Source organism: Pungitius pungitius, chromosome 15, assembly GCF_949316345.1.
Source record: "Pungitius pungitius chromosome 15, fPunPun2.1, whole genome shotgun sequence".
Lineage (NCBI taxonomy): Eukaryota > Metazoa > Chordata > Actinopteri > Perciformes > Gasterosteidae > Pungitius > Pungitius pungitius.
In genome coordinates, this window is record NC_084914.1 from 8,717,263 (window position 1) to 8,744,906 (window position 27,644).

The window sequence follows — 27,644 nt, forward strand, 5'->3', positions numbered from 1 at the left end:
CCGGATGTTGACCTCAACAAGTAACGTTAAAGACACCGAAGTCAACAATGAACGTTACTCATCATAAAGCCGAAGTTTGACAGCGAGGGGAGATCAACCGAAGATGTGGTCAGTCTGACGACTCTGCTTCGATTGACGCAGCTCAGCCTGCAAAGTGTGGGACAGAATTTGAGGTGAGCACAACATAATAAGTGACCGTCATACTGTGAGCGCAGGTAAGACTTGACCCTACGTTACAGACATGGCGTAGTTGATCCCCTTATCCTCCTCTAAGGTTTACCTCGGGTATGTTTTTTTAACCCAATTTATGGTCAGTCAGGACATGATTGCAGATGTGAAAAACATTTGTGGGTTAATGAATCAAACCTTATCTGCAGGTTGTTGTGTATTTACACGTGTTTATGTAAGTCATCTGTAAAAATGTATCTGATAACCAAAAGGTGGATAAAAGTGCCAATACACACCCATTGCCATACATTCAAAGACCTCTCATTCACATCCGTGTTCTCCCTTCCTATTCAACCTACCTCATTGAAGCCCAGGTCATTCATGATGGAGCCCTATTCTTCGAGGAGGAAAGGGTGCTGTGTGCGTCAGGAGAACGCCTGTCTGACCATGCAGGATGAGCAGCTTATTGGCGAGCTGGATGCAATGCACTATGGATTGGCCCCCTCCAAGTCGCAGGTACGACCATCATCTCTGCACAGACGATATGGGTGAAGAAAGGCGCTGTAATCTTTAACCAGTATATCTTGTGTTTTGACTTGTGTGCTGCAAATGAGTTTAGCGCAATTCTTTTTTCCTCAGTGTTTTTGTGGAGACCAAATAATCTGTAGTGGATAAATACGCTGTACGTGTTCTTTTATTAAGATCCTCATCCAAGGCTCCAGGGTAGAGGGGAAAAACAGGGTGGCAGTCATGAGCGAGCAGATCCGTCAGCTTCAAACAAAGCTGGAGACTCAAGCCACAGAACTAAAGTAACCCTTTTTTAATCTCAACATAGACTACTGTAGATTCTGATATGCATGTAACTGTTAGACCAACTTCTGTTTGACCCGAATATTAGTGTCATAAGTAACTGTCTCCACCTTTGTTTCAAAGGACTGCAGAGCTGAGGGCAGACTGTAGCCAGGAAGCAGCAGCTCACGGGGACATTTTGGTGGCGTCTCTCACCGAGCAGCTGAGCACGCTCAGGGAAGCGTTGGAGAACAACACGGCCCTGTGCAAACGGTGAGGCATTTAACATTTTTGGCAACCGTTACGATTGCTTATGAATCGTCTGCTTCCAAGTCCTTTGTACATCCATATTTTTGATGAAGCGATTTCACTGACCCCGAGTTCGAAAAAAAGCAATCAAATAGCTTCTGTGTAATCATTAATATGCTTTCATTTTTTATCTACTACCTCATCCCTCACAGGGCAGAGCAACAAAGAAACCAAGCACTACAAAATGCAGAGAAACTCAAAGAAGCCTTCAAAGAATATAAGGCTACCATTTCTATTAAACTCACAAGGGTATATTTGATTCATTTGAATGAGTTCATTATTTAGGTATTTATATTTTATAACAACTCTGTTGCACTTTGTTGCCCTCAAAACATGCTTTTAAATGTGTTTTTAAGGTGATGGAGAATGAGAGCAAACTTAAAGAGATTCTTGTTGACTGTGACAGAGAAAAAGAAGATTTGCAAATGAAGTGCACAGAGCTGGAGAAAGGGAAGGTTGAACAGAACCAAACAATTAGGTATGTGGGATAAGTTGTCTGACATCGTCTGTGCTGTACCTGTTTTTCTTTGTGCGTGGAAACAGAAATAATTGAGAAGTATTTCCGATGTCTTCCCCTCTGCCTCCCAGCCAGCTGAAGGAGGAGGTCAAGTGTGCTGCTGGCCTCCAGGCTCAACTGGAGGAAGCCGGACAAAAGGTCGTTCATCTCGAACGACAGCTTGTGGAGCGTGGCGCAGAGTTCAGGGAGCTGGCTTCTCTGCGAAAGGAGCTGGAGAACTTGCGCACGTTGACCCGTAGCCAAGAGCAGAAAGTGTCCCAGAGCCAGGGAGAGGCTCAGCAGAGCCAGGCAGAGCTCGCCAGCCTGGAGGCCATACTGTCTCTGCTTCATCTACGAGAGGTGGAGAGCAATATATATATACACATACAATCACATTGTTCTTTGTGTTCTCGTCTCACAAGATTTTTAAAATCAATGTTTGACCTGAGGATTTGTTTGCCCAAACTTGGCTTTGGTCTAGTAGCAGTAATTGTGCAAAACAAGTTTCCATATTTATCACGGAACTTGCACAGGCGATGGTATCTTCACTGTTGTTTTTAATTTCAGGGTGCTGTGGGGACACTCTGCGTCAGGCCCTGCATGTTTCCCCCAGTGAACTATTTAGGAACGGCACACCTACTGAAGCTAAAGCCAGGTATGCTCACCAACGTCTCTTAATCCTATTCTGTGTAATCTATGTCTATGAACAGATTATATTTCTAACCCTCAAGGATTTCTTTTGAATTATATTGCTTTATTTTTGCTTTTATTAGGATCGTTAAAATTGATTATAGTTAGAATGAGATAATTGCCCTTTAGCTGAAGGAAAACAAATCACGTATTCAATTTTGTTGAAACATATGTTTCCCCTGTTTTTTATTTATTACAAATATACATTAGTATTTAGTTAAATAAAAGGAAATAAATATTGTATCTTAAAATAAACTTCATGTATTTATTGATAGAGCAAAGTATAAAATGCCCTTTTGAATGAAGGAACCATAAAGTGCATACTTTTCTCTATCGCACAATGTAATATCTCTCTTTACCTTGCAGGGGAAGGCTACCAGCAGCTGCTGCGAGTGCTCCAGTCGATGGAGACTGAGCGGACCAAACAGGACGGCCTGGTCCAGCGTCTTCAGGAGCGTTTGAGCAGAACTCAGGAGGAGATCTCCTCGCTGCAGAGCTCCATGAGCCAGAGAGCCTCCCACTATCAGAGCCTCCACACAGAGCTGCTGGACAAAGTCAGTCAAGCCACTGACACAGAGAAAGAAGTAACGCTTCAACCCCCTTTCATCATTTCTTACTTTTTTAAAAACTTTTTTTTTTGCGTTGGCACAACATGATTTAGTAAATTAATTGTTCAACTTTATTACTGTTTCTTTTTTTCAATTAACTTTTTTTTATTTAGGAGTTCAATGGTCACAGGTTTGCTGCTTGACCATATGTAATTTATAATATTTATTTAATATGCTTTTTATAGATTTGTCTTTACCAAGCTTGAGGGCTAATTATTTTTCCTTACTGATTTTACATTTTTGTGTCTCTGTTTCACTTCAGTTGAAAAGAAAAAGTGCTCGTGTGGCTTCGTTGGAGAAACAGTTACAGGAGAAAAGCTCGGCCTACAGTCAGGCCGCACTGACGAACACTGAGCTGGACAAGCAGCTCCTGGTACAACACACACACTTGAGCTATCGTGATATTAGAATTTCCCTAAACCATTATGGTCCCACACAACCAGACATTGCATTCCCGTTATAATTCAGACAGCAGTGACTTGAGCCATGGCTTATAATGCAAGTGTGTTGTGATATACTCTACGCTTTACTTGTCTAATCCATTACAAATATTTTTTTGGTAATAACAGGAGAAAAGCAGCACCCTTCAGCATTACCAGTCACTGATGACCAAAAAACAAAGAGAGTATCAGCAGTCTTTGGACAAGCTTAAAAAATCCCAATCCCAGCAACTCACGGAGCAACAGCACAGAATGGAAATGGTGACCTACAGCTCCGTCTTTGTCTCCCCCACTAGAATCGCTGTCTTTGACCATTACCTTTAGTAAGCAACAGTATCTTCTCCCTTCTGCAGCTGCAGCAGGCCGTGGAGGAGGCTCAGTCTCGGAGGTTAGCGCTGGAACAGGAGCTGAGCTCTCTCCACAGGGAGCGGGACCACGCTCAGGACGCAGCTCTTCTGCTGCAGAGCTCAATTGACCAACTCGCTCAGGTCCGGACACTCCTAACAGTATGAAGGATCACATCTGTGCATTTAAAAAATTTTTTTTACCCTCAGCGGTTAAAGCACAGCAATATGAATTTGTCTTAAGTCAAAGGCACAACATTTATGAGTCTAATCCCGGTGGATGCTGTTGGCATTTCAGCAGCGGCAGGACGAAGTGAGACACAACGAGGTGTTGCTGGAGAGCTTCACAGAGCAGGCAGCTCAGTCTGCTGCCAAGGTTTGGACACATCTTTGGTGACCGCGGATATAACGCAAACAACACGGATGGAACCGTGCAAAAACATCTGGCAGCATTCCACCATAATATGTCCTCTGTTTGTACATCAGGTTAGCGAACTTCAGTCGTCTCTGTCAGCGTGTAGAGAGGAGCTGAACTCTTACCTGCAGCAGATGGACGAGATGAAGAAGAACTATGAGAGCGAGCTGCAGTCGAGCAAATACAAGGCACAGTGTTCCATTCTTTCAAGCTTTGAGACTCACTCACTGCTATATCTTTTGAAATGAACCCCCTCTCCAATTGTTTATCCCTCTCTCTGGCTTATCCTCCTCCGTGTTCCTCCTGCATCAGGTGTCTTCTCTACAGGAGAAGCTCCAAGGTGCCAATCTGGTTTGTCAGAACTCCAGTGAGCAGAACCTGCAGCTGCAGCTTTCTCTCCAGCACCAGCAAACCATGCTGACCGAGAGCACGGCTCACATCTCTGAACTGGAGGAAAGTCAGAGCCAGCTGCAGAAACAGGTAAGTTTGACACAATTAAAATATCAGATGACACTAAGTGGCTAAGAATGCTGTGTTTTAATTTATATGATTTCATGGAAAAACCTCACAGACTGAGCTTTTTTAGTAGACAAAAACAAATCAAGACAATAACTTTGCTCCAACTCAATTTGAATGAGCTCCATTAGTAAAATGGAATTCAGGTTTAACAACAAAAAAACTATATCAAACCATCCGATTGGGAACTCTCCCGCAACTCTTTAATTCAAGTCTCATTCATCCAATCGTACCTAATCCGCGCATGAGATGCTAGAGGCAGAATGGTTTGGGAAGTACAACCGTTTCTTAACAAACTAAAGGAAGTGTGTGTCTCTGTCTGCAGGTGTCCAGTCTGGAGCAGCAGCTGGAACGAGCTCGGGCCACTCTGCAGGGCGAAGTAAGGAACAGAGAGCGGGACGGCCGGGAGAGAGATCAGAACCTGCAGGAGATGAACCAGCAGAACAAACAACTATCCGAGTCTGTCAGGTAAGAAATCCTCTGTACACACAGAGTCATCGTAGACTCTCTGGAACAAAGGAAACTGGAGTTAATGGAAGGGTTTATGTGTACGGTTCACTCATCACTATAACTACTACAAACTATACTTTAAAGCATGAACTATTTAATCAGTGCTATAAAATAGTGATTTTGAATATTACCATTGTTGCCAAACATTTTGAAATGACTTTTGTTCACACTAGTTTTTTGGTGTCTATTTTCTTATTTTTGTCTATTTTTTGAAGCCTGTTGTTCTTCTCAACCTGCGGCAAAGAATATCAAATACCTCAGCTGTCAGGCAGTCCTATGAATACACCACATCCTATTTGTCTGTATGCATGAAGCAGCCCCCCCTTCTCTCCCCTACAACCAATTATTGTATTTAAATACTGGGGATCTTACTTGTTCAAGAAATTTAGAGTAATTTCACTCTCACTGCGGCTGGTTAGTTTTTCTTTCGGGACATTTTCAAAGCTCTGTTGATAGTTTCCATCAAAATGCCTTTAAACTCTTTCTAACTGTACGATGAGAGGCTTGTTAACATGGAGGTAAGGAAGTGGAAATGTTGCATGCTGCAACAACAACAATGCAATGTGTGTGCTGCTTAAGGCTTAATGTGTATTCTTTAGTGTGCCCTCCCTTTAGTGCAACACCTTTTCTTTTAATAACTGTTTCAAATGTACTGGTTGTTTTTGTACATTTTTTTCTTTCTGCAGCCACCTGACATCAGAGATAACAAAGTGTCGCGGGGAGCTGGTGTCGAAAGATTCAGAGCTGCAGTGTTTGAGGAAGGACGTCAACGACAAGACTTCCCATATCAGCAGCTTGGGCGAAAGCCTGCAGCACACAAAGAGGCAGCTCGACAGCAAGAGTGACACGTGTAGGTGGCGCAGCATCGGTGCAGTGTGGGAGATTTCCCCTCCTTTTTTTGATATAATGTTTTTGAAGAGAAGGCAAAGCTACTCGAAGCTCTGCTGCGCTTCCAAACTAATCGTGGCTTTTTGTGCTCTTTCATTTCATGGCCTTTCTCTCTTTTGCTTCTTTTCCCTCCCAGTAATGGATTTGGGGGAGAAGCTACGTTGCTGCGAGGCCGACCGGCTCAATTGTGCCCAGCGGGCCCAGATGCTGGAGGGACAGCTTCAGGCGGTTCAGCGAGAGTTAGCCGAGACTCTGGAGCAACTACGGGAACTCAGAGATGTTCTCCAAACCACCCAAACAATTGCAGATGAGCGGCAAGCCTCTGTAGAAAAACTGACTGTCCGACTCAGGTGAGGTTATCCCCCTCATGGGAAATATAATATAGATATATACAGTAGATGCTGTTTCTCTCCTGTTACTAGTTTAGTAACTGATAACCAATAAATTAAAATGTGCGTGTGTGGCTTCACAGTGAGACACAGAGGGAGTTGGAGGAGAGAACTCATGAGGTCTTAGACATGGACAATGCACTGAAGGAGAGACAGGGGGAGCTGCAAAAGAGAGCAGAACTGGTACAACGCACGCACACACACACACACAGTGTGAGTGTGTCTCAATGTTGCTAGGCTGCATCCCTGCAGCCTTCAGCAGCCTTTCTGGTAGACCTGGACCGAGCGGTCTCTGACTTGGAACGGTCTGGCCTACGGGGGGGGACTTCCTGCCTGCGTCATCAGCTTTACCTCCACTGCTCCTGTTGCCTAGCAACCTGCTGCGCTTGACAGTAAAAGCCCAAACAAATACAGAGAAGAGAGATATGATTCACCTCCAGAGCATGATGTATTTCAGGCTCAGTGAAGAAGTTAAATCAGTTAGGCCATGTACTTTAAGCTAAAAGTAATAATGCAATCTCAACACACACACATTTATTAACTTGTATGCAAGAACTTTTAAATTTTTTTTATTGCATAAGATATGAGATATTTTAACTGTAGACTTAAGAATATGTCCACGCTACAGTAGCTTAATATCAAGCCGACGAATGCGGTCGACGAATGCGGTCGACGACTGCGTCCTTAAGAATGCCGCCTGGCAACTTTGAGACACAGCTACAGTTTATTTAATTTCTAGAATATTTATTGCTCCCATTTCTCTACTCATTTTGTGTGTATGTGTGTTTTTTTTGCAATTTTTGTTTTATTTAATCCCCGTCATGCTCAGCTGCGTCACCTGGAAGTGGCCATCAGAGACCACAAGCAGGAGATGGAGAGGAAGGTGGATTCTTTGCAGCAGAACCTGCAGGCCAGAGAGAGCGAGCTGAGAGACGCACAGCGGGAGCTCACAGACAGAACCAAAGGGCAACACGTGAGCAAATGTTTTACCAACCCGGTCTAGAACGATTTGGAGAGGATTTTTATTCTTTTTTTTTTAAGGTTTAGAGCAAACGCATATGTCAATGTCTCTAGAGAAGAGGAGGGAGATCCCTATTAGCTGATGGACAGTCAGCCGCAACTGTCACCTGTACTGCGCTTGTTTTTTTTCTATTTGTAACCTTTGGTTTACATCCAAACTGCAATCAGTTTGTGTGTGATGCTATAAACAAAACATTAAAAGGGAACCACTGAGAACCACACAGCATGAATGTTCACACTCTTGGAATCACACAATGGCTTATAATTGATTGAAGTTAATGGAAGATAAACAAATATATGTTGATGTGAGATTTAAACCAATTCAGCAGGGCCGAGATCCTCCTTGTGGCAGTGGCAACTCAGTGGCACAAGGAGGATCTGGCTGTCTCTCAATAAATGTATATTTAAGCATTTGGATTAGAAAAATAAATTGGATGCCTCTCAAACATTGATGTATTTAAATGATAATTGTATGTCTAAAAAATGTTGTTATCGTTTTGAGGGGAGTATTGGCGCATAAGACTTTTTGTCTGTTTTCTGAGTCAACGGAGCAAAAAGTAAATTGATAAATGAATCCCCAGGCGCTCGACCAGCAGCTGTGTGTTTGTCAGCAAAAACTTCACACTTCACTGCAAAAACTTGAAGAAACTCAACGTCACTGTGAGGCGTTGACCGGAGAGTTGGACGCCACCAAGCTGCAGACCAAAGAGAAGGTAAACCAAGTTAAAATGTAAGACGGAATACTTAAAACTGACATTACTCCTCCCTTCATCTGCTGTGTTACTACGACCATTGATGTGTGTGTCTATGCAGGAGGTGAGGCTGGACGGGGTGGAGGAGGAGCTGGCTCTGAAGGAGGCCCGCTGGTTGCAGTTGGAGGCGGAGCTGCAGAGCATAGTCACCTCTTTGGAGCTGGAGCTGGACCTGGAGAAAGAGCAGCACAGCAAGGAGGTACAGTGCCCACTAAGGCCACAAGACTGGTGTTGTCTTCCTCCATTTAATGCATCAAATCAGTCCATTGAAATGGAGACAACTAGACAAGTTTTAGTTGAGAAGAGTCTTTAAAGTATTTTTTTATGTTATTGATAGAAAATGTAAAGCGCCTGCTGAGTGGGCAAAGCTTGACGCTGTAGTGCATTTGTTCTGCAAGACTTGGCTCCTGGCTGAGCATTAATGATTAATTAATGATCCCATTAATGAAAACAATTTCTGATAAATTGTAGAATTATAGTGGCATCACAAAAGCGTGACTTCCCTCAGGTATAAGTCTGACGTGACAGTCAGAGTTATACCTGCTAGTAGGGTTTGTGGGGTTTTGTTGGATCGGTCACTGTCTTGCCTCTTCCTGTCTCTTCTTTCTTTACAAACGTCACCACCAACGTCTTTATATAAATATTGTTCCTTGTATTTTTCAGGGTTCCGTTTTTCATCTTATGACCTTATTCCTCCCATTCACAACAGATCGCATAATTCCTGCTGATAATTTTGATGGGGCGGTGTGTTTCTTTATTTGCTTGTTCTGTAATAACCTCTGGGATTAGTTCAATTAAAGGGTGGTTGATCATATTTGTACCAGAGCAGCAGATCAAGGTGTATCTCATGAAAACCAAACCTGTCTCCTCTTCTGTCTGTTTCCTTCCAGCTGGAGTCCCTACAGCAGACTCGCGGACAGCTCCTCAAAGTCTCCGAGCAAATCTCCTCCACCATGCTATCCTCCCAGGAGCAGCTTGCAGCTAAGCTTCAGCAGAGCCAGAACCAACTGGAGGAAGCCAAAACCCAACTCGAGCAAACTAAGGCGCGGTTGAATCGCACCCGCAACGAAGCCAGTCACCTCCAAACGCAGAGAGACCAGAGCCGGACCCAGCTGGAGCAGAGCAAGACCCAGCTGGAGCAGAGCAGGATTCTGTGTGAACAGACAAGAGCCCAGAATAGTCAACTCCACTCCCAGCTGGAGAAGCTCAGCACCCAGTTGATTCAAGCCAACATGCAGGTCGGTCAGCTCCAGACTCACCTACAGGCCTCCAAGAAATCCGTGGAGATGTCTAACGAATCCCTGCTCATCAAGGTACATTTCTTAGTCTTAGTCAGTTTCTTAGTCTGAGGAAAGGTTGCATTGTGGAAGTGTGTCTTCACATTTCTTTTCCAAAAGTATAAAGTGTTTGTTCTCGTCCTCCTTCAGGAGTCCGAAGCGACCCGTCTTCAAGCCAGGATCTCCTGTCTGGAGCGAGCGGCTGACCGCGACCATCTGTACACTCACAAAGTCTCCCTGGCTGCTCCGCACACATTCACACACTCCCTGGAGAGCTCCTCCTCTGCTCACTGGCCCCCCGCCTCCCCCCACAAGCTGCAAACAACTCCCCCTTCTATACTCGCTCAGTCGACTCGCCCCCCCTCCCCGACGCGGACGCGCGCTTGCTCATCGCCTCCTGCCCACTCGTACCTTCAGCCCGTCTCCTCCTCTCATCAGTCCCACCAAAGCGAGAGCCAGCGGACATGTGACTGGCTGCAGAGAAGCAGCGGCGATTCCTCTCTGGAGCTCTCTCAGAGCCTGAAGGCCACACTGAGGGAGGCTTTGGGCAGGAGCCCGTGGGAGTCATCCTCCCCCTCCTTCTCGGACACGGAGGACCACAGCTGGCAGGGTCTCAACGACATGGAGGCCACAGAAACCCCTGACCGCTCCTTCAACCCACTGACATACAGGGTGGAGAAGAGAGAGCACGTAAACCCCGACATGGAGGCCGCCTCCACACAGGACAGCGACGATGAGCAGAGGAGCGAGTCGAGGAGGGAGTCCGTGTGCACTCTGGTGGGTCAGGAGGAGGAGGAGGCGGACATGAGTTCACTCACGGGGATGCTGAGGTTTGTTAATCAGACGTTAGCCATGCAGGAGGATCCTTCTTTATGGAACGCCACGGGGTCGTCGCAGACCGGACGCATCTTCACACTCCAGGTAACGTCCCGCCCCACAGCCGTCTGATTTAATGCAGTGAGTAGTCCGTTGATCAAAAGAGTGCTGCAGGTACCGTTCCTAAAACCTGTATAAAGGACAGCGCTTTTATCCCGTTCGGTTCCCTCGTCTCAAAGTCGTCTTAGCCATTAATCACTGTTTCTAAAACTAAATTATGAATCAAGAGTAATTCACTTAATACATTTTACAACTTACTTACATATGTATTTAAATGTCTGCAGTGTGGAGACCAGCTGTGATCATGTGCTGCAACATCATCACACTGGTCATAAACCTAAACCAACGGGACAGATTAAATCAGAGATGCAAAGGAATGTACACATCATGTACCCTGACTAGAGGACAAAAACATGTGACGTAGAAAGTTACATAGAGGAACTAGAACAGCTCTTTTTTCAAAATACCATAAAGACAACCACATCCCCTTAAGTAAAATTAATACAATTGATACAAAACATTTTGATTCAAATGCTGCTGTTTTTTCCCCCTAAATTGCCTTCATTAACGTTGACAGGTTTCACAATAACTTTATATTTCATGTTCCTTAATATATAAATGAACATGGAACACGTATGTACAGCTTCCATAGATTATGTTTTTGTCTTAGTGAAGAATGTTTTCTTTTTCAATTTACAGAGGGGCAGCGAGGAGACATGAAGCTGTGTTGCCATGGAGACGTCAGAGAAGAGAGGAGCTTTTCTCATGGGTGTTAAACCTCTAGTCAGGGTACATGATGTGTACATTCCTTTGCATCTCTGATTTAATCCGTCCCGTTGGTGTATATTATTGAAATCAAGAGTTTACACTACTTTTCCGTCTGTAAATAATTTACTGTCATGTTGATTTATGCAGAATAAATGTAGCATTTCATGTTGAATCTGGTCTTAACCAATATTTATGAGTTATAAATATTTCACCATATTGTCAATGTAATAAAATGTGTTTTTATAGAAGAATTTTCGTCTTTATTCTCCAGAGAAATATTAAGCTCTGCTTTTACTAACATCTGTTTGGATGTTCCCATGCTGCTGGGGCCTGTGGGGTCATGTTACCAGAGCAACTGGCCACTTCCTGCCCAGAATAATAATGTGTGGCACGGAGTCTGGGGGGAGTCATGAAGCGTCTAATACAGACTTAAGCTGGTAATGTTACATGGCATTCCCATGTAGCTTATTTAACAACATCACCCGACTCTGGAGAATAACTCATTTAATCAAGTCCTGCGAAGAATATTTGAATGAGTAAACAAAGCTTCAAAGATGTATGGAATGAATTCAAATGCAATTGTTTAAAAAGCTAGACACTCTATGTGACAACCTGATTCTGACAACTGTATGAAGAGGATTATCTTTCACACTGAAGGCGGATTAGCCAGGTCCCCCAAGTTCCACACGTATCTGTGTTAAGTGAACATTTCTCTTTGGAGTTTTAAGTGCTTGGGTCAAAGACTCCAGAAATGTGCTTTCTTATTGCCGTCACCAATCCAGCCCTGAGCGTTAGCCGCTTGCTGCAGGTCACGTGTTGTGTTTGGTTTGACGTGTGGACCTGCTTTTACTGACGCAGTGATTTCCTGCCTACATTCGAGGGGGGCTGTTCATATTTACATTTCCTCACCACAGGCTTCAGCAGCAGTTTGGGTTTAGGTGTATGACTGTGTGTGTTGGCCCTGGAGACAAAGACAGCTGTTCTTGTCACACATACCTGCCTGTCCTACGAGTATGTAGATTTTTAAAATGCAATCTTCCATGCAGTAACAGAAATCCCAGAGCTGCAGGGACTGCCCATCGCATGTTTAGGCCTGTCTTTCTGCCTTCCTCTTCTTTTTCTGACTTTTTGTACGTCAACCATTTTACTTAAGGGGATGTGGTTGTCTTTTTGGTATTTTGCAAAAAGAGCTGTTCTAGTTCCTCTATGTAACTTTCTAAGTCACGTAGTCCCCACAACATCTACGCGTTTTTGTCCAAAGCAAATGGCACTTCTCACTGTTCTGTGGTAGATCCAAGTGGTGATGTTTTGATCAGATTTTTACTGTGTTCAACAGAATTTTCCCTCAGACTTTCTAGATAGAATCTAAAAACAGTGTAAGATGCTTCCAACTCTATACAAAAAAAATGCAAAATCTTTGAATTAAGAGTTCAACAAATACATGAACTATAAGCTAAGTACAATGATGCATCATGGAAAGCATCTTATTTCCAGAAAGACAATCAATGTCAGCCTCGATTACAGAAGAGTTGATGATGTCACCTCCCCCTTATGGTTAAAATACATTTATTGTAAGTCGCTTTGGATGAAAGCGTCAGCTAAATGACATGTAATGAAATAAATGCTACCGCTATACTTTTCTAATGGAAAGATTTTATTCCCATTGTCATAATACTTTTTCTTAAGTAAAGGATCTGAATAGATCTTCCAACCCCGAACACACTTAACTGAGAGTTTCAATTCAAACAAATTGAATGTGAGGAAGTTTAAGCTTAAAGGGGCCTTGCATGGCTTGCAAAAAAGAGCCCACTAGTTGCTGTTTTAGAAACTAGACACACGGATGTGTGTGCCGGTGGGTTACATCAGGTAGATGTCAACCACTCTGGTGCACACCCACGAGAGCCGTTGGCTGTCTGGCACACCACACCTGTCAATGCATGAGTGGGAGTGTTTATTGAGGTGATGTTCTGCTCAATAAAGTGATAATGGTCGGATAAATCCAATAGATCCTTGTTTGCTGTCAGGTGACATTAGGATGTAGGCTTTGTGTGTTATGCTGCTTCGCCGAGTTCATTGGCTTCGGTGCCAAACAACTTAACTCGTCCTGCTACAGATATTGCTATCTTTCCATCAAAATGGGATCTTTTTTCTTTTGTCCTCACCTGGGGGAGCGCACTGCTGAACAATAAAGGTCCTCTGTATTTAAGCTCCCTCTAACTTCCTTCTCAGTATTTAAATGCCTTCATATACCAGTCACAGAGGGTCTGTGTTGTTCTTATCTGTCCACTTCTCCAGGAACTTTGTGATGGACTTCCCTGCCTATATTTTGAAGTATTTGCAGGCGTTGTGCGGTACAATGACAATTTCACAATGTTAGAAATTCCGGAGAAGAAGCAGAACTCTTTATACAACTGGGTAGAAGTCTCTTGGAAAACAACAATTAGTGGTTGACATTGATGAAAGGTCACTGCTATCTCCCCTCACAGCCCTCCACAATCACCAGGGCACAGCGAACTGGCTTTATCCTTTCCCTCATTAACCTGAACCTTTTGACAGAAGTGGTGGGAGTGGGTATCCTAGTTACCGTTCTTTAACCCAAGGTTACAGATATTTGTGTTTTTGTCACTTTGTGGACCCTCTGTCTCCAACGCAGTTAATCACGTCTTTATTGAGGACACTTTCTGTGACCAGGGGAGAGATAAAAGCAAGGCTGGAAAAACCTCTGGACACCACATTTCTGTCCCACAAAAAGAACTATGGTATTAGTGCTGATACCAAACATTGATCAATTAAAACATGCTTTTTCTAAAAATCTTGAAAAAGTGAAATCTCAATAAGTGTATTCTTAGGTCAAGCGCTAATTTGGAAACTTTGTCTTAATGAAGTTGATAGATTTTCTTAAATTCATATGAAGAAATAGTTCATTTTTGGAACTAGAATCATTTGCTCTATAATATGAAGCTGCAGCAAGTTAGCATTGCTTGGCATAAATGCAGGAAACATGGTTAAATAACTAACCTGGCTCCTTCTCAAAGTAACAAAGTCTAACTAAAGGTGCTCTTTTTTCACTTTCATTTTCATATCATGGCCCAGCTAGTTGTCTCCACCTGTGTCCAGTGTTAATGCTAAGCTAGAAGCTAACCGGCTGCTATATCCAGCTACATCGGGAAAGGTCAAATATGGGAGTATTGTTTGTCTGAAATGACTGTTGGGACTAATAAAAGCCTCCTAAGCATATTCTTCTCAGATGTTGAGCGATTTCTTTACTTTGTTAAACACATTCTGACACGCAGAGCGGATTGAGACAAAAACACCATGTTGTTTGGTCATTTCAGTTGAACTTCATACCCTAAGAATTCCCTGAAAGAATTGAGAACATTTCTGCTTCAGTGAACTAGTATGATGTCTAGCAGCGTAAGCCTGGCACTATAAGGGTCTAATCCATTTTGGTTTGCCTGTATTGTCCCTGAGGATATGCATCAGTCAGCTGTTGGCATGTGGCACAATGGGGCCCGGGCAGCCAGCCATATGTTCACCAGTACATGTCACGTCCTGTTTGATGGTAAGACTTACTCGACTGCCGTCTTGCACGGACGTTGACCGTTGCACATACGTGTTCACAGCTTTTATACCCATGTGAAAGAATAGAACTGATTTATGAGAAACTCCTTTACCAACAGAAACAGAGGGAGGAAATGAAGCCGTCTAAAATAACTGCATTTGAAGAATAAAATGAGGTTTGCTACGGAAACACCAACGATGTTTCCTGTTTTTAATATTCCATTTAGTTCCTTCAGTCTAATCTTATTTGTTTATTTTGGTTACTGTGCAATGAAAACACAAACGCCAAGACAATAGATAAAATGGTTCTTTCTTTTTTTTACCGTTTTACAAAAGTGAAATGGGGAAATGGAAACAGTTTACCATTTGTGCAGCATTCAAGTCAAATGGGATTTAATGTTGTTACCACACGGAGAGAAAAACGTTTTAGTTAATTGAGAGCCGAAACAGGCTTTCTGTGTCACGACATAGCAAGGTGTGAGATTAAGCACCTCCCTGGTTTGTACAGACGAGGAAATGTCACATGTTTTTGGTTGTGATATCTGATGTGCCTGTTGACCAAATTCTCTTTTTTTTATGGTTTCACAAGACATGCATGATGAAGTGGTGTGTGTACCATCCAAACCTACTCCCTTTTAAATCAGCAAAGTGTACTGAAACTCTGATCAGCGTTGGCTGCGTCCTTTTTTGAAACAGCATTGTACAATAATGAAGGTTTAAAAACTGGCACTTAAACAGAGAGGACAACCTTTTTAATGGTCCGAATTCTCATGAAGACATGCTGGACTCAAGTCACATGACATTTGAAGTTGTGACCCCACTGGAAACTAAATTTGACTGTTTAATAGGAAAGTGCACTGAGTAAGAACATTATTATTACAGGATGTGGCATGAAGCTCCTGCCAGTATGTGGTTTGCTTTCTGCAAAATGTGTTGTCTTTATTTAGTACTGAATATTTCTTTATAAACAGCCATGTTTCTCATCACGCTAAAGCACCTGTACAAATAAACACACAGTGTGAAGGGAAAGTGCAGTGGTTGGATCGTGGGCGTGTCTTCGTATCGCTCAACACGGATTTTCTCAGCAGCTTCTGTGTAGAGTGGTGTCAAATGACTGAGCTCTCTTGAACATGTGTTTAGTGTGTGTAATGGGACTGCTCCTCAGAGTCAGCTTAATGGTGTTTGTGGTGTCTAAAACCTTCATCTTTGCTAAACTAGTTTTCTACGCCGCTACATACTGTTTCCCTTGCTTTTCCGTATAAAACCTGCTGGTTCAGCATTACGGCACAATAACGGGAGGCCGGAGATAAACCAGAGACCCTGTTGATTCAACTGCTAATTTATGAAGAAATATGACTTCATGGACTTTGCTCCACCTTATCAGAACCCCTTTACAATCTGCACAGTAAATACAACAATGCACACAGAGCCAAGTTCACAAAAACCCTGAAAGGTTTAAGTTTAAAAAGTGAATAAGTGCTCCTGGACTATGACGACGCTGTTTAAAAGCATCTTTTGAGGGAAGTGCTCTCTATGTGCACACAGGCATCCCTGTCGTTGCTGCTCCTGTCGTCCAATCGGTGCTCGTCAGAACAGACCCATGAACACACCGAGCACTCCTCCTCCTCCTCCTCCTCCTCCTCCTCCTCCTCCTCCTCCTCCTCCTCCTCTGCTAAACATTCACGCATAAAGACGCTCCGCTCTCAGCCCACTTCCACATCTACTGCCTCCTCCTCCAGCGGTTCTTCTCCTCTCTCTCCTCTGCGATTCGTCTTGAAAGCCGTGAGTTCGCTTCTGAATGCACCTTTTTTTGTGACTTTCTGGACTTTGATTTATGTGCCAAGCCTTTTAAATCGTGCAGAATGAATGTTTCATACAATATCGATGCACCACGGTCAGCGTTGTTTAATGGTTTGATGATGGCATAGTTCGGATCGTGTGGGATTAGTCCAGTTTACGATTGTAACGTTTGGAAGCGATTTTCCAGATGTGCAAATTTGATTTGAGTCACAGCCGACCCCCCAAAAGCGTACTATTTTATTTCCTGTTGTAACTCGTAAGTGAAACGCAGCGCACAAACATGCGAAAGTGCAGGAAGTAGCGGCTTGGAAATGATGTGAAACAAAAAAAGGAAAAAGAAAAAAAGAAACAGTTTCACAAAGGCAAATGTTCAAATTGAAGCGACATCGCTCCTCTTTTCCTTTTATGGCTTGAAAGACGCTTTTTCCTTTTTTACCTAATTAATGAAAGAGTCCAACAAACCTCCCCTCCAGTCCGACCCGTCAGCAGACTGGATGAAGTCATTCATTAGGGGCTTTTTCCCCCAGACACGTATCACCACAGACCTGCAGTGTTTAGTCGCACCAGGGTCATTACCGGCGCACCAGTAAACATCTACGCATCTAATGCGATCTGAAGGAGCAGCTTTTACTGATCAGCCTCAACAGGATGTCCACTGGCTGCTTTCTCTTTGCACTGCAACCCGAGCCGCTCATTCAACACACACAGCTGAACAAACGCAACATTAAAACCACTCGTTGAGGTGGTGGTGATGATGATGATGATGATGATGTTGGGTTTATCTTTGGTTGGTTTGATACATTTTAATACCTATCTGTAAATAGCACAAGGCAGGTGCAGTGTGTAGTTACAGTGCAGTGTGTGGGGCACAGGAAGTGTAAGATGTGAGTCTTAGGGAAGTAGTTGCAAGTGTTGTGTGATCACGGACGTCAGACTCAACGCAGTAACAATCCTGCTGCTGCCAACTCTCTTTGTAATCCGACTGGATTGTAACAGAGGATGTAAATCTGCATAATCTCTCACCATTGTTAGAATCTGAAATGCATATGTGTTAAATCAAACTTCCTAACGGTTTGGTGATACTAACGGCACCACAGTTAGCTCACACATTACTTTATTGAAGCAATCTGCAGCCCTGTGTTCATCCCATTTGTTTTTCCTCCACATACAAGATATCGGAGTAAAGAAACGATGCATGTTGTGCAGTTGTCATATCTCTGATGGTAAGAGATGTATTAGATTAGATTAGATTCAACTTTATTGCAAAGAATTGTGAATATTTGGAGTGCAGAACGCTCAGTCGCTGGAAAGTCGGCATAGTTCAAATTTCCTGCATCAATCCTGTTGCACTTATTAAAAGAAAACAGTTCAGTTTTTTATATTCATAAAAAATGATGTAAGATATACATTATGACTTTTCTATCTGATACTTGTGTCACACTGTTTGCAGGCCTTTGCAATCAACAGGATGTAACTTAGTAAAACACTTTTTTTATGACAGTCATCTCTATAACAGGTTTAGCGAGAGTTCCCTAAAAGGTGTTACTGAAACAAGCGGGAGGAGAAGTAGAGAAGCATTTCAATCCTCCAAATGATGTTCAAACTAAAAAAAGAACATTAAAATGTATTTACGTGAGAAGTCGTCAGCGACCTATGTTCGTATGGGAATAGTTAACGAATGTGACAGGAGCGTACGTGACTAAAAACAGGTTCAAGAAGGGGTTTGTTTGGTTTAGTCTATACCTTTTAAGCCGAAACAAGGCCTCATGTCAACATAAATCATGGGTTTACAACCACTGTTAGGTTGTCTCTCTCATTTTCAAGAGTCCATCGTTTTGTGAGGCAAAAATATTAAAATCACTAATCCTCCTCCATGTCCCTCTAGGCTCTTTGATTTCCATATTTACTCTCATCCTCCTCATCTCTTATCCAACCCTTTCTCCTCAGAGCCATCATGGTTTCCCATAAGGAGTTTGTGGGTGCAGGGAAGCAGCCGGGGCTGCAGGTGTGGCGTATCGAGAACTTGGACCTGAAGCCTGTTCCGAAGGCCCTGCACGGCAGCTTCTACACGGGCGACGCCTACCTGCTGCTCTTCACCACCTCGGCCCCTTCGTACAACATCCACATGTGGCTGGGTAAGACATAGACTCGACATGTGCAACATGTTAATAATCTTTAACTTCAAGAAATGAATCTATTCATGTTTATTGTCTTTAATCACAATAATAATCAGCTTCACCTTTTCTAACAGAAGTCATTTTATAATAATAATATTGCTTGGTACCAGAAAGTACACCATTAGCATCACTTCCTTATTAAATTTAGTTACGAACTTAACTAAAATGTTAACAATTTAAAGAGGAACTGTCACCAAAGCTGGTCCATGAGACAAACTACGTGTCATGAGACAAACTAGGCAACTGAAACCTTTTCTATGTACTGCGGTTGTGTCTAACGATTAGATTAGTCATCCGATCTCAGAACTGAAGCGCTGTGAGTCAGTGAATCTTCTCTACAAGTCAAACCAGCTTGTGAATTTCCACTTTGCAACACAGCATTCAAGGCTCAGTTCAGGCCTTTACAGAGGAGAGAAATGACACCAACAACTTTAAACTTTGCCTTCAGTTTAACAACTCATGCTTCGTACATTTTCAGTTACGTAGCAATAAGGAGGAATTAAAGTGACCCCCCCCCCGCATGCCACAAGAGACCGGTCACTGCACATTTGTACTGTTTCCTGCCAATTCTCCCTAATTGCCAGCACACAGACAGCCTTGCCAGTTCTCTGCCGCCATTGCAGTTCTCTGTAAGACCTTGAAGTAGAAATAACATGTGAACATAATGAATTCCCACTGTCTGGAATGAATGTTAGTGACGGAGAATCGTGGAGTCGTTGTGTTGTGTGCCATCTGACAGTAAGAGCAGGATACGCTGTGGTTCTGCTGCAGATGTGGTCGTTGTGATTCAAAGCCCTGACTCAGAGGTCCCTTTGTTGCTGCAGAAACTCAAGAGCTGCATTTTGCTCTGCTAATGTAGAATGTCTGAATGCTCTTATGAGCAGCTCCACCCTTGAACACCCATGTGATGCAATTAGAGCAGGAAAAAAGCTGAGTGAAAATCGATTGCAATGCAAATGTCTCTTTCCTGCAGGGGACGAGTGCTCACAGGATGAAAGTGGAGCCGTTGCCATCTTTTCCACGCAGCTGGACGACTTCCTGGGTGGTGGGCCCGTGCAGTACAGGGAGTTGCAGAACTCTGAATCCAACACCTTTCTGGGATACTTCAAGTCAGGAATTAAGTACCAGGTGAGCTACAGCAAAGATACACCTACTAAACATCAGCATGTTACAATTAGGGTATTAAAGATTAACAAGAAAAAAGGGTTGGTGTCATTAATATAGATTATTATTATTGACTCCATAAATGAACAACTTTAAAGCAATGTCCTTTTTTTGTGCTGTCAAGTGAGCAATTAAGAGGCTACACTACATTTCACAGTTAGAGTTTGAACAGTGCAAGTGGAGCAACAATCTGTCTCGGGACTATATATGTATTTACTGGGCTTAATGATTGTCACCATTTAATAAACTTTGGCAAACAGTGAAGGTGATGAGTCTGAAGTTCAAAGAGAGCACAACATTCCTCTATCGCTATTGTCAGGGTGCGCCTGCCCTGCCTGACTAACAAAAGCAACCACCCTGTTAAAAGGAGGACATTTTGAAAAACCAACCAGACCAGCCATCTGTTTCACATCGACATGAAAACCATCCAAACCTCCTTCTGGCTGAAGTTGGATATAATTAGCCCAGAAACTTGTTTACTGCTTTTGCAAAGTTTGAGGGTGGAAACTGTGCTCTGCATATGTGGAGGAGCACAGTTCAGACACACAGCGTTCTTCGTAAATAGAGCGATGGACTGAACTGAACGTTGTTGACTCCACTGTTAGGAAACAACCTCGTCATCAGAATAAACAGAACTTACATTGTTACCAGACACACTTTTACTGCATCTCTCTTGAGAAAGACAAACAGCATTAATCTGTTTTTGGAAGAATGCACTCCTCCTTTGTGGGTAAATGCTGGGCCCTGCACAGAAAGTTTAGCCTTGTATTTATTTTTCCCATCAAGGGGCAGCGGTTGATCTGAAGTATCAAAGCTGTCCCATTGCTTTTGCTCTTGTAGTTTCTGTTGCTCATCAGCAGTGAATCATTTGCATGCCTCGTAAACCTGTTTTGTTTAATGGCTTCACATTACGAGACAATCTTGCCTCCCAGGTACACCCCAGCACAGAACAGACACAAACCTCTTTCCCAGGAGTAGGCATCATGTCAGTTTCATTTTTACCATTTGATGAGGCCTATCGCCATTTAGTAGCTTTGATTTATAGTAATGCTAATCTCGTTTGGCGGCACGCTTTACAGCCTTTTGTGTTGTGAAGTGTTTTGTTCAACATCATTTCGCCCTCACTGTTGTGTCTGTGTCTCAATAAATGCTCTGTGCCCACATCCTGCATCAGACCTCACAAAAGTACATCTGTAACAGCTTCCTGGTTGTAACCAGTGCGCATGATGTAAATTTGGATCTGTTTTCTTCTTTTAACTATCCACTTTTCCAATGTAAAAAGTTTACCTTTTACTCAACCTGACTCGAGTTATTATTTGTTGTCACAGAAAGGGGGCGTGGCCTCAGGTTTTCAGCATGTGGTGACAAATGACATGAACGTGAAGCGCCTGCTGCATATCAAGGGTCGCAGGGCCATCAGAGCGACAGAGGTGGATCTGTCCTGGGGCAGCTTCAACAAGGGGGACTGCTTCATTGTGGACCTGGGCCAGGTGAGATGGGTTTGATTTGTCTGAGTTTGGCGTGTGTGTAATTATTACTAACAACTTTGATGTCTGTTCCCTGTCTTTCCCTCTCCTGCAGGACATCTATCAGTGGTGTGGCAGTGAGTGTAACCGATTTGAGAGGCTGAAGGCCTCCGGGGTCGGCATCGACATCAGAGATAATGAGAGAAACGGCAGAGCCAAGCTGCACATGGTGGAGGAGGGGGAAGAGCCAGCAGCAATCATAGAGGTGACACACACACACACACACACACACACACTGGTATATCTCAGCCACACACAAGATTTCCCTTCAAAGCTGATTACTCGTGAGACGAAGCTTTAAGCATTAATAATGCATTTTACCGCCGGCCAGTGATTAGTCGTCGTGGGAACGAGTGGACACAGTGCTGTCCTTTGTAAAGTGCTGCTCCCTTGCCAACTATGTGCCACTTCCCTTAAAACAAGAGGGCGAGTAAATTCCTGACCGGTCTAATGAAAGTGAGACAGGAAGGGGGGGGGGCTGTAAACATTGTTTTTAATTTGAGCTGTTAACATTAGTCAACGAAGAAAATTGTCACAGTTGTTTATTGGTGTATAGATGACAATTATTATGTGTTGCACAAGTGATAATTATGAGAACAAGAAGAGAACAATAATGAAATCCTCTGGATTTGAAGGCTCTGGGGCCAAAACCCACCATTGCACCCAGTACTCCGGATGACGAGAAGGTGGACACCTCCAACAGAAAGAAGGGGGCCCTCTACATGGTGAGTGATGTAAGTCTGAATCCATTATTCAACCTTTTACATTACTGGGCTATATAAATATGGAAATATGGAAAATATGTATGGGCATGTGAAATACTATACTGTACATGTCATTTCATAACCCACACTAAAGTGTAAGTGCTGTAGTCAACAGCATTCTTGGTGGCACTGAAAATCAAAACTTATATATATCATAGCCCTATTTATGGCTTTTGAGTAATTTTGAGGACTGCATGAAAGGAATATATTTGTAGGTTGACACTACATCTGACAATTACAAATTAGACTTTAGGAATGTGCATCTCGTGTGCAAAGAAGCTGTTTTGAAGCTGTTGAGGAAACACATTTCAGAGCAGAGCTGTTAGCCTACCCTGTCCATCTGCCTCGCAGGTCTCGGACAACTCTGGCTCAATGAAGGTGACGGCCGTGGCTCCTTCCAGTCCTTTCAAACAGGCCATGTTGTCTCCTGAAGAGTGCTTCATCCTGGACAACGGAGTGGACAACAACATCTTCGTCTGGAAAGGTGCCTACAGATTCACAGACTCAATAGCACAGCCGCAAATGAGCATTAGCTCTCTCGCTCTCTTCTCTAGAATTTCTAAACTTGCGACTTGAAGAATAATATTAATTAGATTGGGGTTAGGATTACATTACATAGATAAGCTCTTGAAGTAACGATGTCTTTCTCATTCTGTGATGTCTTATCTAACTGCAACCAGGTCCCAAGGCCAACACTTCAGAGCGTAAAGCAGCCATGTCCGTGGGCCAGCAGTTCATCAAAGACAAGGGCTACTCCAATAAGACACAGGTAGAGCTGAGATTTGCAGTCACGCGCAAACAAACACACGTCTGGCAGAAGAGGAAAATCTTGTTTTCCACATGAAATTATGGATTACTAGAAAGTGGATGTTTGGAACTTATTATATAAAAAACACTCTTTTTCTTATAGATCCAAGTACTTCCTGCAGGAGCTGAGACGACTTTGTTCAAGCAGTTCTTCAGTGACTGGAGGGACAAAGACCAGACCACGGGCCCCTCTAAGGCCTACACCATTGGACGCATCGCCAAAGTGGACAAGGTGCCTTTCGATGCCTCCAGCCTGCACTCCAACAAGGCCATGGCAGCCCAGCACGGCATGGTGGATGATGGAAAGGGAAAGGTCCAGGTACGAATGTGTTGAAAAGGCAACAAATGAAAGACTCAGATAAAACGATAGGGTGAGTTTTGGAGAAAAAAATGGTTGTGGTTTGGCTTCCAGATTTGGCGTGTTGAGGGTGAAAAGGTTCCTGTGGATCCCTCTTTCTACGGTCAATTCTACGGTGGAGACTGTTACATTATCCTCTACAGCTACAGGCTTAGTGGCCGAGAGCAACACATCATTTACACCTGGTGGGTAAAAACCAAGATCCATGTATCCGCCCATATAGTGGGAACTACATGCTGCTGCATGTACACACACTTTCCCACCACGCCCAATCGGAGAGCTTCCTTGATTCTAGGAATTTGTGAATGTGTGTGCGTTCTTCTTAAAGGCAGGGCCTGAAGTGCACACAAGACGAACTGGCAGCTTCGGCATTCCTCACTGTGAAGCTCGATGACTCAATGGGAGGATCCCCTGTTCAGGTGAGAGCTTGGCGCACCGCTCACCTTGACATCACGTGTGAAAACAAGTTCAGATTCTGTACAGTCCTGAGGCATGTTAATTAGGAGATTGGGTCTGAATAAGAGGAGTGGAAGGTGAGGCGGAGGCTACAGCTAATTGCATTTAATGTCTACTTTCTTATTTGTTAGCTTATTACTTTATTTTTGGCCAAACTAAAAAAAAAGCTGTTTTCTTCTGTCTGTTATACAAGGTGAGTTAAAACAGAAGAAAATAATGTCTGGCTACCTCACAAAAGCAGCACTGTGGAAAAACAGACATTAAAGGCTCATAAATGTGGTCCACAAATAACCAGCAGAGGGCAGTGTGTCTTTACTGTTCAGATTCCGATACACACAACTGCCCTCCTATACTAAACCTCATAATAACAGGATAAACAACATCTTCATCGCCATAAGACGTTCTGCCACATCACCAACTAAAATGTGACCAACTGAAACTTACTGCATAACTGCATAAGCACATGCACATGACATTTACAATTTTCAGATCATTCGGACACTAATGGAATGAAAGAAGAAACAAAAGTCCTTAATGACACTGTTCTGATCCTAGGTGAGGGTGACTCAGGGTCAGGAGCCTCCACACCTGATGAGTCTGTTCCAGGGCAAACCCATGATCATCCACAGCGGCGGCACCTCACGCAAAGGCGGACAGTCAAGTTCCGGCAGCACTCGCCTCTTCCACATCCGTCAGAGCTCTTCCCACGCCACCCGTGCTGTGGAGGTGAGCCGTCCGCCGGCGCGCTTTGCGTCGTGTCCATCCTCCACTTCCACTCTCAACCCGTCCACGTGTGTTCCCTCAGGTCAAGGTCTGTGCTTCCAATCTGAACACCAACGACGTGTTTGTGCTGAAGTCCCCGAGCGCCTTGTATGTGTGGCGGGGAGTGGGTGCCAGTGACGAGGAGATGCAGGCTTCCAAGCATGTGGTGGCTTTCCTGGGTGGAAATGCCAAATCTGTGTCCGAGGGCAGCGAGCCAGGTAGGTGGCCTCAGAAGACCCAACATGGACTATTGTGTGTAATAGTAGCTCCAGAGGCCGACATTGCTATTTGAACCCATGCAGAAAAGCCAATATGGCTCTTTTCACCTGGGTGAGGGTAGTATGGCAGACACAAGCACTCTGACATGTGACCCAGCCACACATTAGATTCTGGATGGGTATATATGGACTATTTATAGACCAGCATATTTATTCCTAATCCAAGTATTTTTGATGCCTAAACTTAAAGTGCCCCAGAAAACTGAAAATCATTATTATTAAAAGAAACTAAAATAACTATTATCTACTTCTGACATGGCACAGTCCTTAACCCTTAAAGATAAAAATGTATTTGAAAAGCAGTTATACTTGAGTGTTAGGACTTATTTTGACCCCATATTCTTTTTGTTGCCATGCAGATGTAGCTTTGTAACCGGTCCAAATAGCAGCAGCATCATTCTTTATTGGAGCTTGTGGTTCAAATGTTGTATTTTTCTCCCCTCTTAGGGGACTTCTGGACTGCTCTTGGCGGCAAGAAGGATTATCAGACCTCCAAGAGTCTGCAGAACATGGTCAAGGCCCCGCGGCTGTTTGGCTGCTCCAACAAAACTGGAAGACTTACTGTGAGTGAAACAATAAGAGTAGAATTTGGTTTTATGCTACAGATGTAAAACACTTCATTTGATTTATCGAAACAGTTATTTAAATAATGAATACTCACAATCTACACAAAATCGGTCCATCAGGTTGAAGAAGTACCAGGGGACTTCGACCAGTCAGATCTGGCCATTGATGACGTCATGCTCCTGGATACCTGGGATCAGGTGAGATGAGCTCTCTGATGTCCTTTGGGAATTCAGGGACTACACAGAGGCATAACTACTCTTAAAGCTCTGCACAGCTGGAAGCTGATTGAATGGTTGAATGTGTTTATCTTCCCTGTAGGTCTTCCTTTGGGTTGGCAACGACGCTAATGAAGAGGAAAAGACGGGAGCTCCCAAAATAGGTTTGTTGCCTTTACCCTTAAGAACATGTCGTCAATGCTGTCGTCACACTGTCTTGTTTCAGACAGAATGGAATCAAAGCTGTTGGGTTTGGTTACAGCAGTATTTTCAAAATATGTTTGGGAAAATGACCCATGCCATTGTTAAATCATCCTTTCAGGGTAGGTGTCACAATGAAGGGTGCTACCCTGTGTCCTAATTAAAATATGTTATATGTTTACTAACTAAACTTTGCGGGCAATCAGTCTTAGTGTGTACATTTTTTCCAGCCGTCCAGCAACAGACAATATATAAGATTATATTAAGGAGAAGTATAATATTGAGCTTCTAGGGTTTACATACGTCCACTAATCAATGTTGTCATTTAAACAATGGGAAAGCCATCTATGCCTAATGTTAGAGACGTTCATAGTGACAGTCTTTTCTCATTCTCTTGGTGATCTTTTCCTATATTAAAAGTCTGCTGTTTGTAAAGTTGTCCTGTGAGACTAATATTGCGAATCTTTGTCCATATCTGACTCCCTTTGTCTCCTTCTTGCCATGCAGCAAAAGAATACGTGGACTCAGACCCGTCTGGTCGCAAAGGCCTGCCCATCACCACCATCAAACAGGGAGCAGAGCCTCCCACTTTCACTGGCTGGTTCCAGGCCTGGGATCCCAAGATGTGGGAGACGGATCCATTGGACAGAATCCGTGCCAGTTTCCAATAAAACCAAAAAGCCTGTTCTCCCAGTCGGACTCCTTAGCTGTCCAGCATCTCCTAATGCAATGTATTGTATCTTACCTCCCATCCCAAGTGCCAAAACTAATGTTACTGTAAGTTTGAACGGCTGCCTCCGTGCCTTGTTCACGGTGCAGCACATTCCTTCAAAATAATGAATCGGTAGTCAAATGACTTCTGGTTGCAACAAGAATACCTTTAATTGATAGCGGTTCATTGAACTGTCGCATCCAATAGCATATCTCTATCTAAACCCCTTATGAGATAAGAAAATAGGAAAGGAAGCCATTTTAGACAGCTGGAGACGCCCTGTGTTCCTCTCTGCGCTCTCTTTCACCTCAGAAGACAGCTTCATGCTTTCCTTTCGTGCCTGTCTTGGCCTTGTTTTCCACCACGAGCGTCAGAAACAGTTCACTCCATTACTGCGCTGCGTTTACATGTGTTGCGTTTTATCGTTGTTACCGGGATGATGTGCCGTACTATTCTGTGCTTGCGAGTGTTAAAGGGCGCACAGCGACATGTTCGCCTGCCTGTTGCTTCTATTGCTTGACCCTGAAATGCTGACCTTCATGGCTTCAAATAAAACTCCCAAAATGTCACACCTGTGTTTTCTATTTGATCATTTTCTAGGCCACTGAGAAATGGAATCCGATGGATCCTAAAGCATTGGCATTTACAATTTAAATAGAAACACAGTCAGAAGGGTCATAAGCCAGCTTTCACTAAGTCTCTCTTCTCTCTGGGAGACAACGTTGGATCTCGATGCAGTTATAAGCATCTGTCAAGGAAAGATGTCCTATCCTTTGTATGTTTATCATATTTTCAATCACCAAGTCAAGCCAAGTTCTGTCATTCAGGATGCACAGATTCTTAGAGAAGAAACAGCAGTGAGCATGAACATTTAAATAATCCTTCCACAATACTGTGATCTGAGACATTTGCTGTTATACAAACAGCTACATCACGTTAGATCGTTTTTCACATGTGTAAAGGAAAAATAAAAATCATCCCAAAATACTTCATCAGTTGGATGGCTCGTTCCTTCTGGAAAAGAATGGAAAAGAAGACTTG

At 43.4% G+C, this 27,644-nt stretch overlaps 2 protein-coding genes across 3 annotated transcripts; both read left to right on the plus strand.

Moving 5' to 3' along the window:
- Positions 1-54: 54 nt before the first annotated feature.
- ccdc18 (coiled-coil domain containing 18) lies at positions 55-17,232 on the plus strand (the record flags this gene model as incomplete). Its single annotated transcript, XM_062557856.1, has 26 exons — positions 55-173; positions 543-684; positions 871-977; positions 1,102-1,230; positions 1,419-1,515; positions 1,623-1,744; positions 1,855-2,122; positions 2,330-2,417; positions 2,819-3,036; positions 3,323-3,433; positions 3,630-3,761; positions 3,854-3,988; positions 4,143-4,220; positions 4,331-4,447; positions 4,572-4,739; positions 5,101-5,243; positions 5,972-6,135; positions 6,310-6,523; positions 6,646-6,745; positions 7,392-7,535; positions 8,164-8,295; positions 8,396-8,533; positions 9,225-9,647; positions 9,762-10,532; positions 16,362-16,429; positions 17,160-17,232. Coding segments are annotated over 26 exons (4,401 nt in total), but the record flags the coding sequence as incomplete, so codon positions are not given.
- scinlb (scinderin like b) lies at positions 16,472-27,172 on the plus strand. 2 transcript variants are annotated; one of them, XM_037459499.2, is made up of 17 exons: positions 16,472-16,598; positions 18,564-18,751; positions 19,767-19,921; positions 21,286-21,447; positions 21,539-21,688; positions 22,119-22,217; positions 22,599-22,731; positions 22,928-23,016; positions 23,158-23,373; positions 23,467-23,597; positions 23,741-23,831; positions 24,424-24,594; positions 24,674-24,848; positions 25,356-25,471; positions 25,595-25,672; positions 25,794-25,854; positions 26,399-27,172. In XM_037459499.2, the coding sequence occupies exons 2-17, from the start codon at positions 18,571-18,573 to the stop codon at positions 26,560-26,562; spliced, it is 2,172 nt and encodes a 723-aa protein (XP_037315396.2). In that variant the 5' UTR covers positions 16,472-16,598; positions 18,564-18,570; the 3' UTR covers positions 26,563-27,172. The 2 variants fall into 2 exon arrangements, with proteins under 2 accessions (XP_037315396.2, XP_037315397.2); XM_037459500.2 differs by having other exon boundaries at positions 22,119-22,208.
- Positions 27,173-27,644: the final 472 nt, after the last annotated feature.

Excerpts from the sequence above, each read along its gene's own strand:
- scinlb (XM_037459499.2), top strand. The coding sequence starts at position 18,571 with ATGGTTTCCCATAAGGAGTTTGTGGGTGCAGGGAAGCAGCCGGGGCTG. Across the intron at positions 22,218-22,598 it reads CCCTCTACATGGTGAGTGAT|GTCTCGGACAACTCTGGCTC; the intron begins GTAAGTCTGAAT and ends TCTGCCTCGCAG. Across the intron at positions 24,849-25,355 it reads GTCCGAGGGCAGCGAGCCAG|GGGACTTCTGGACTGCTCTT; the intron begins GTAGGTGGCCTC and ends CTCCCCTCTTAG.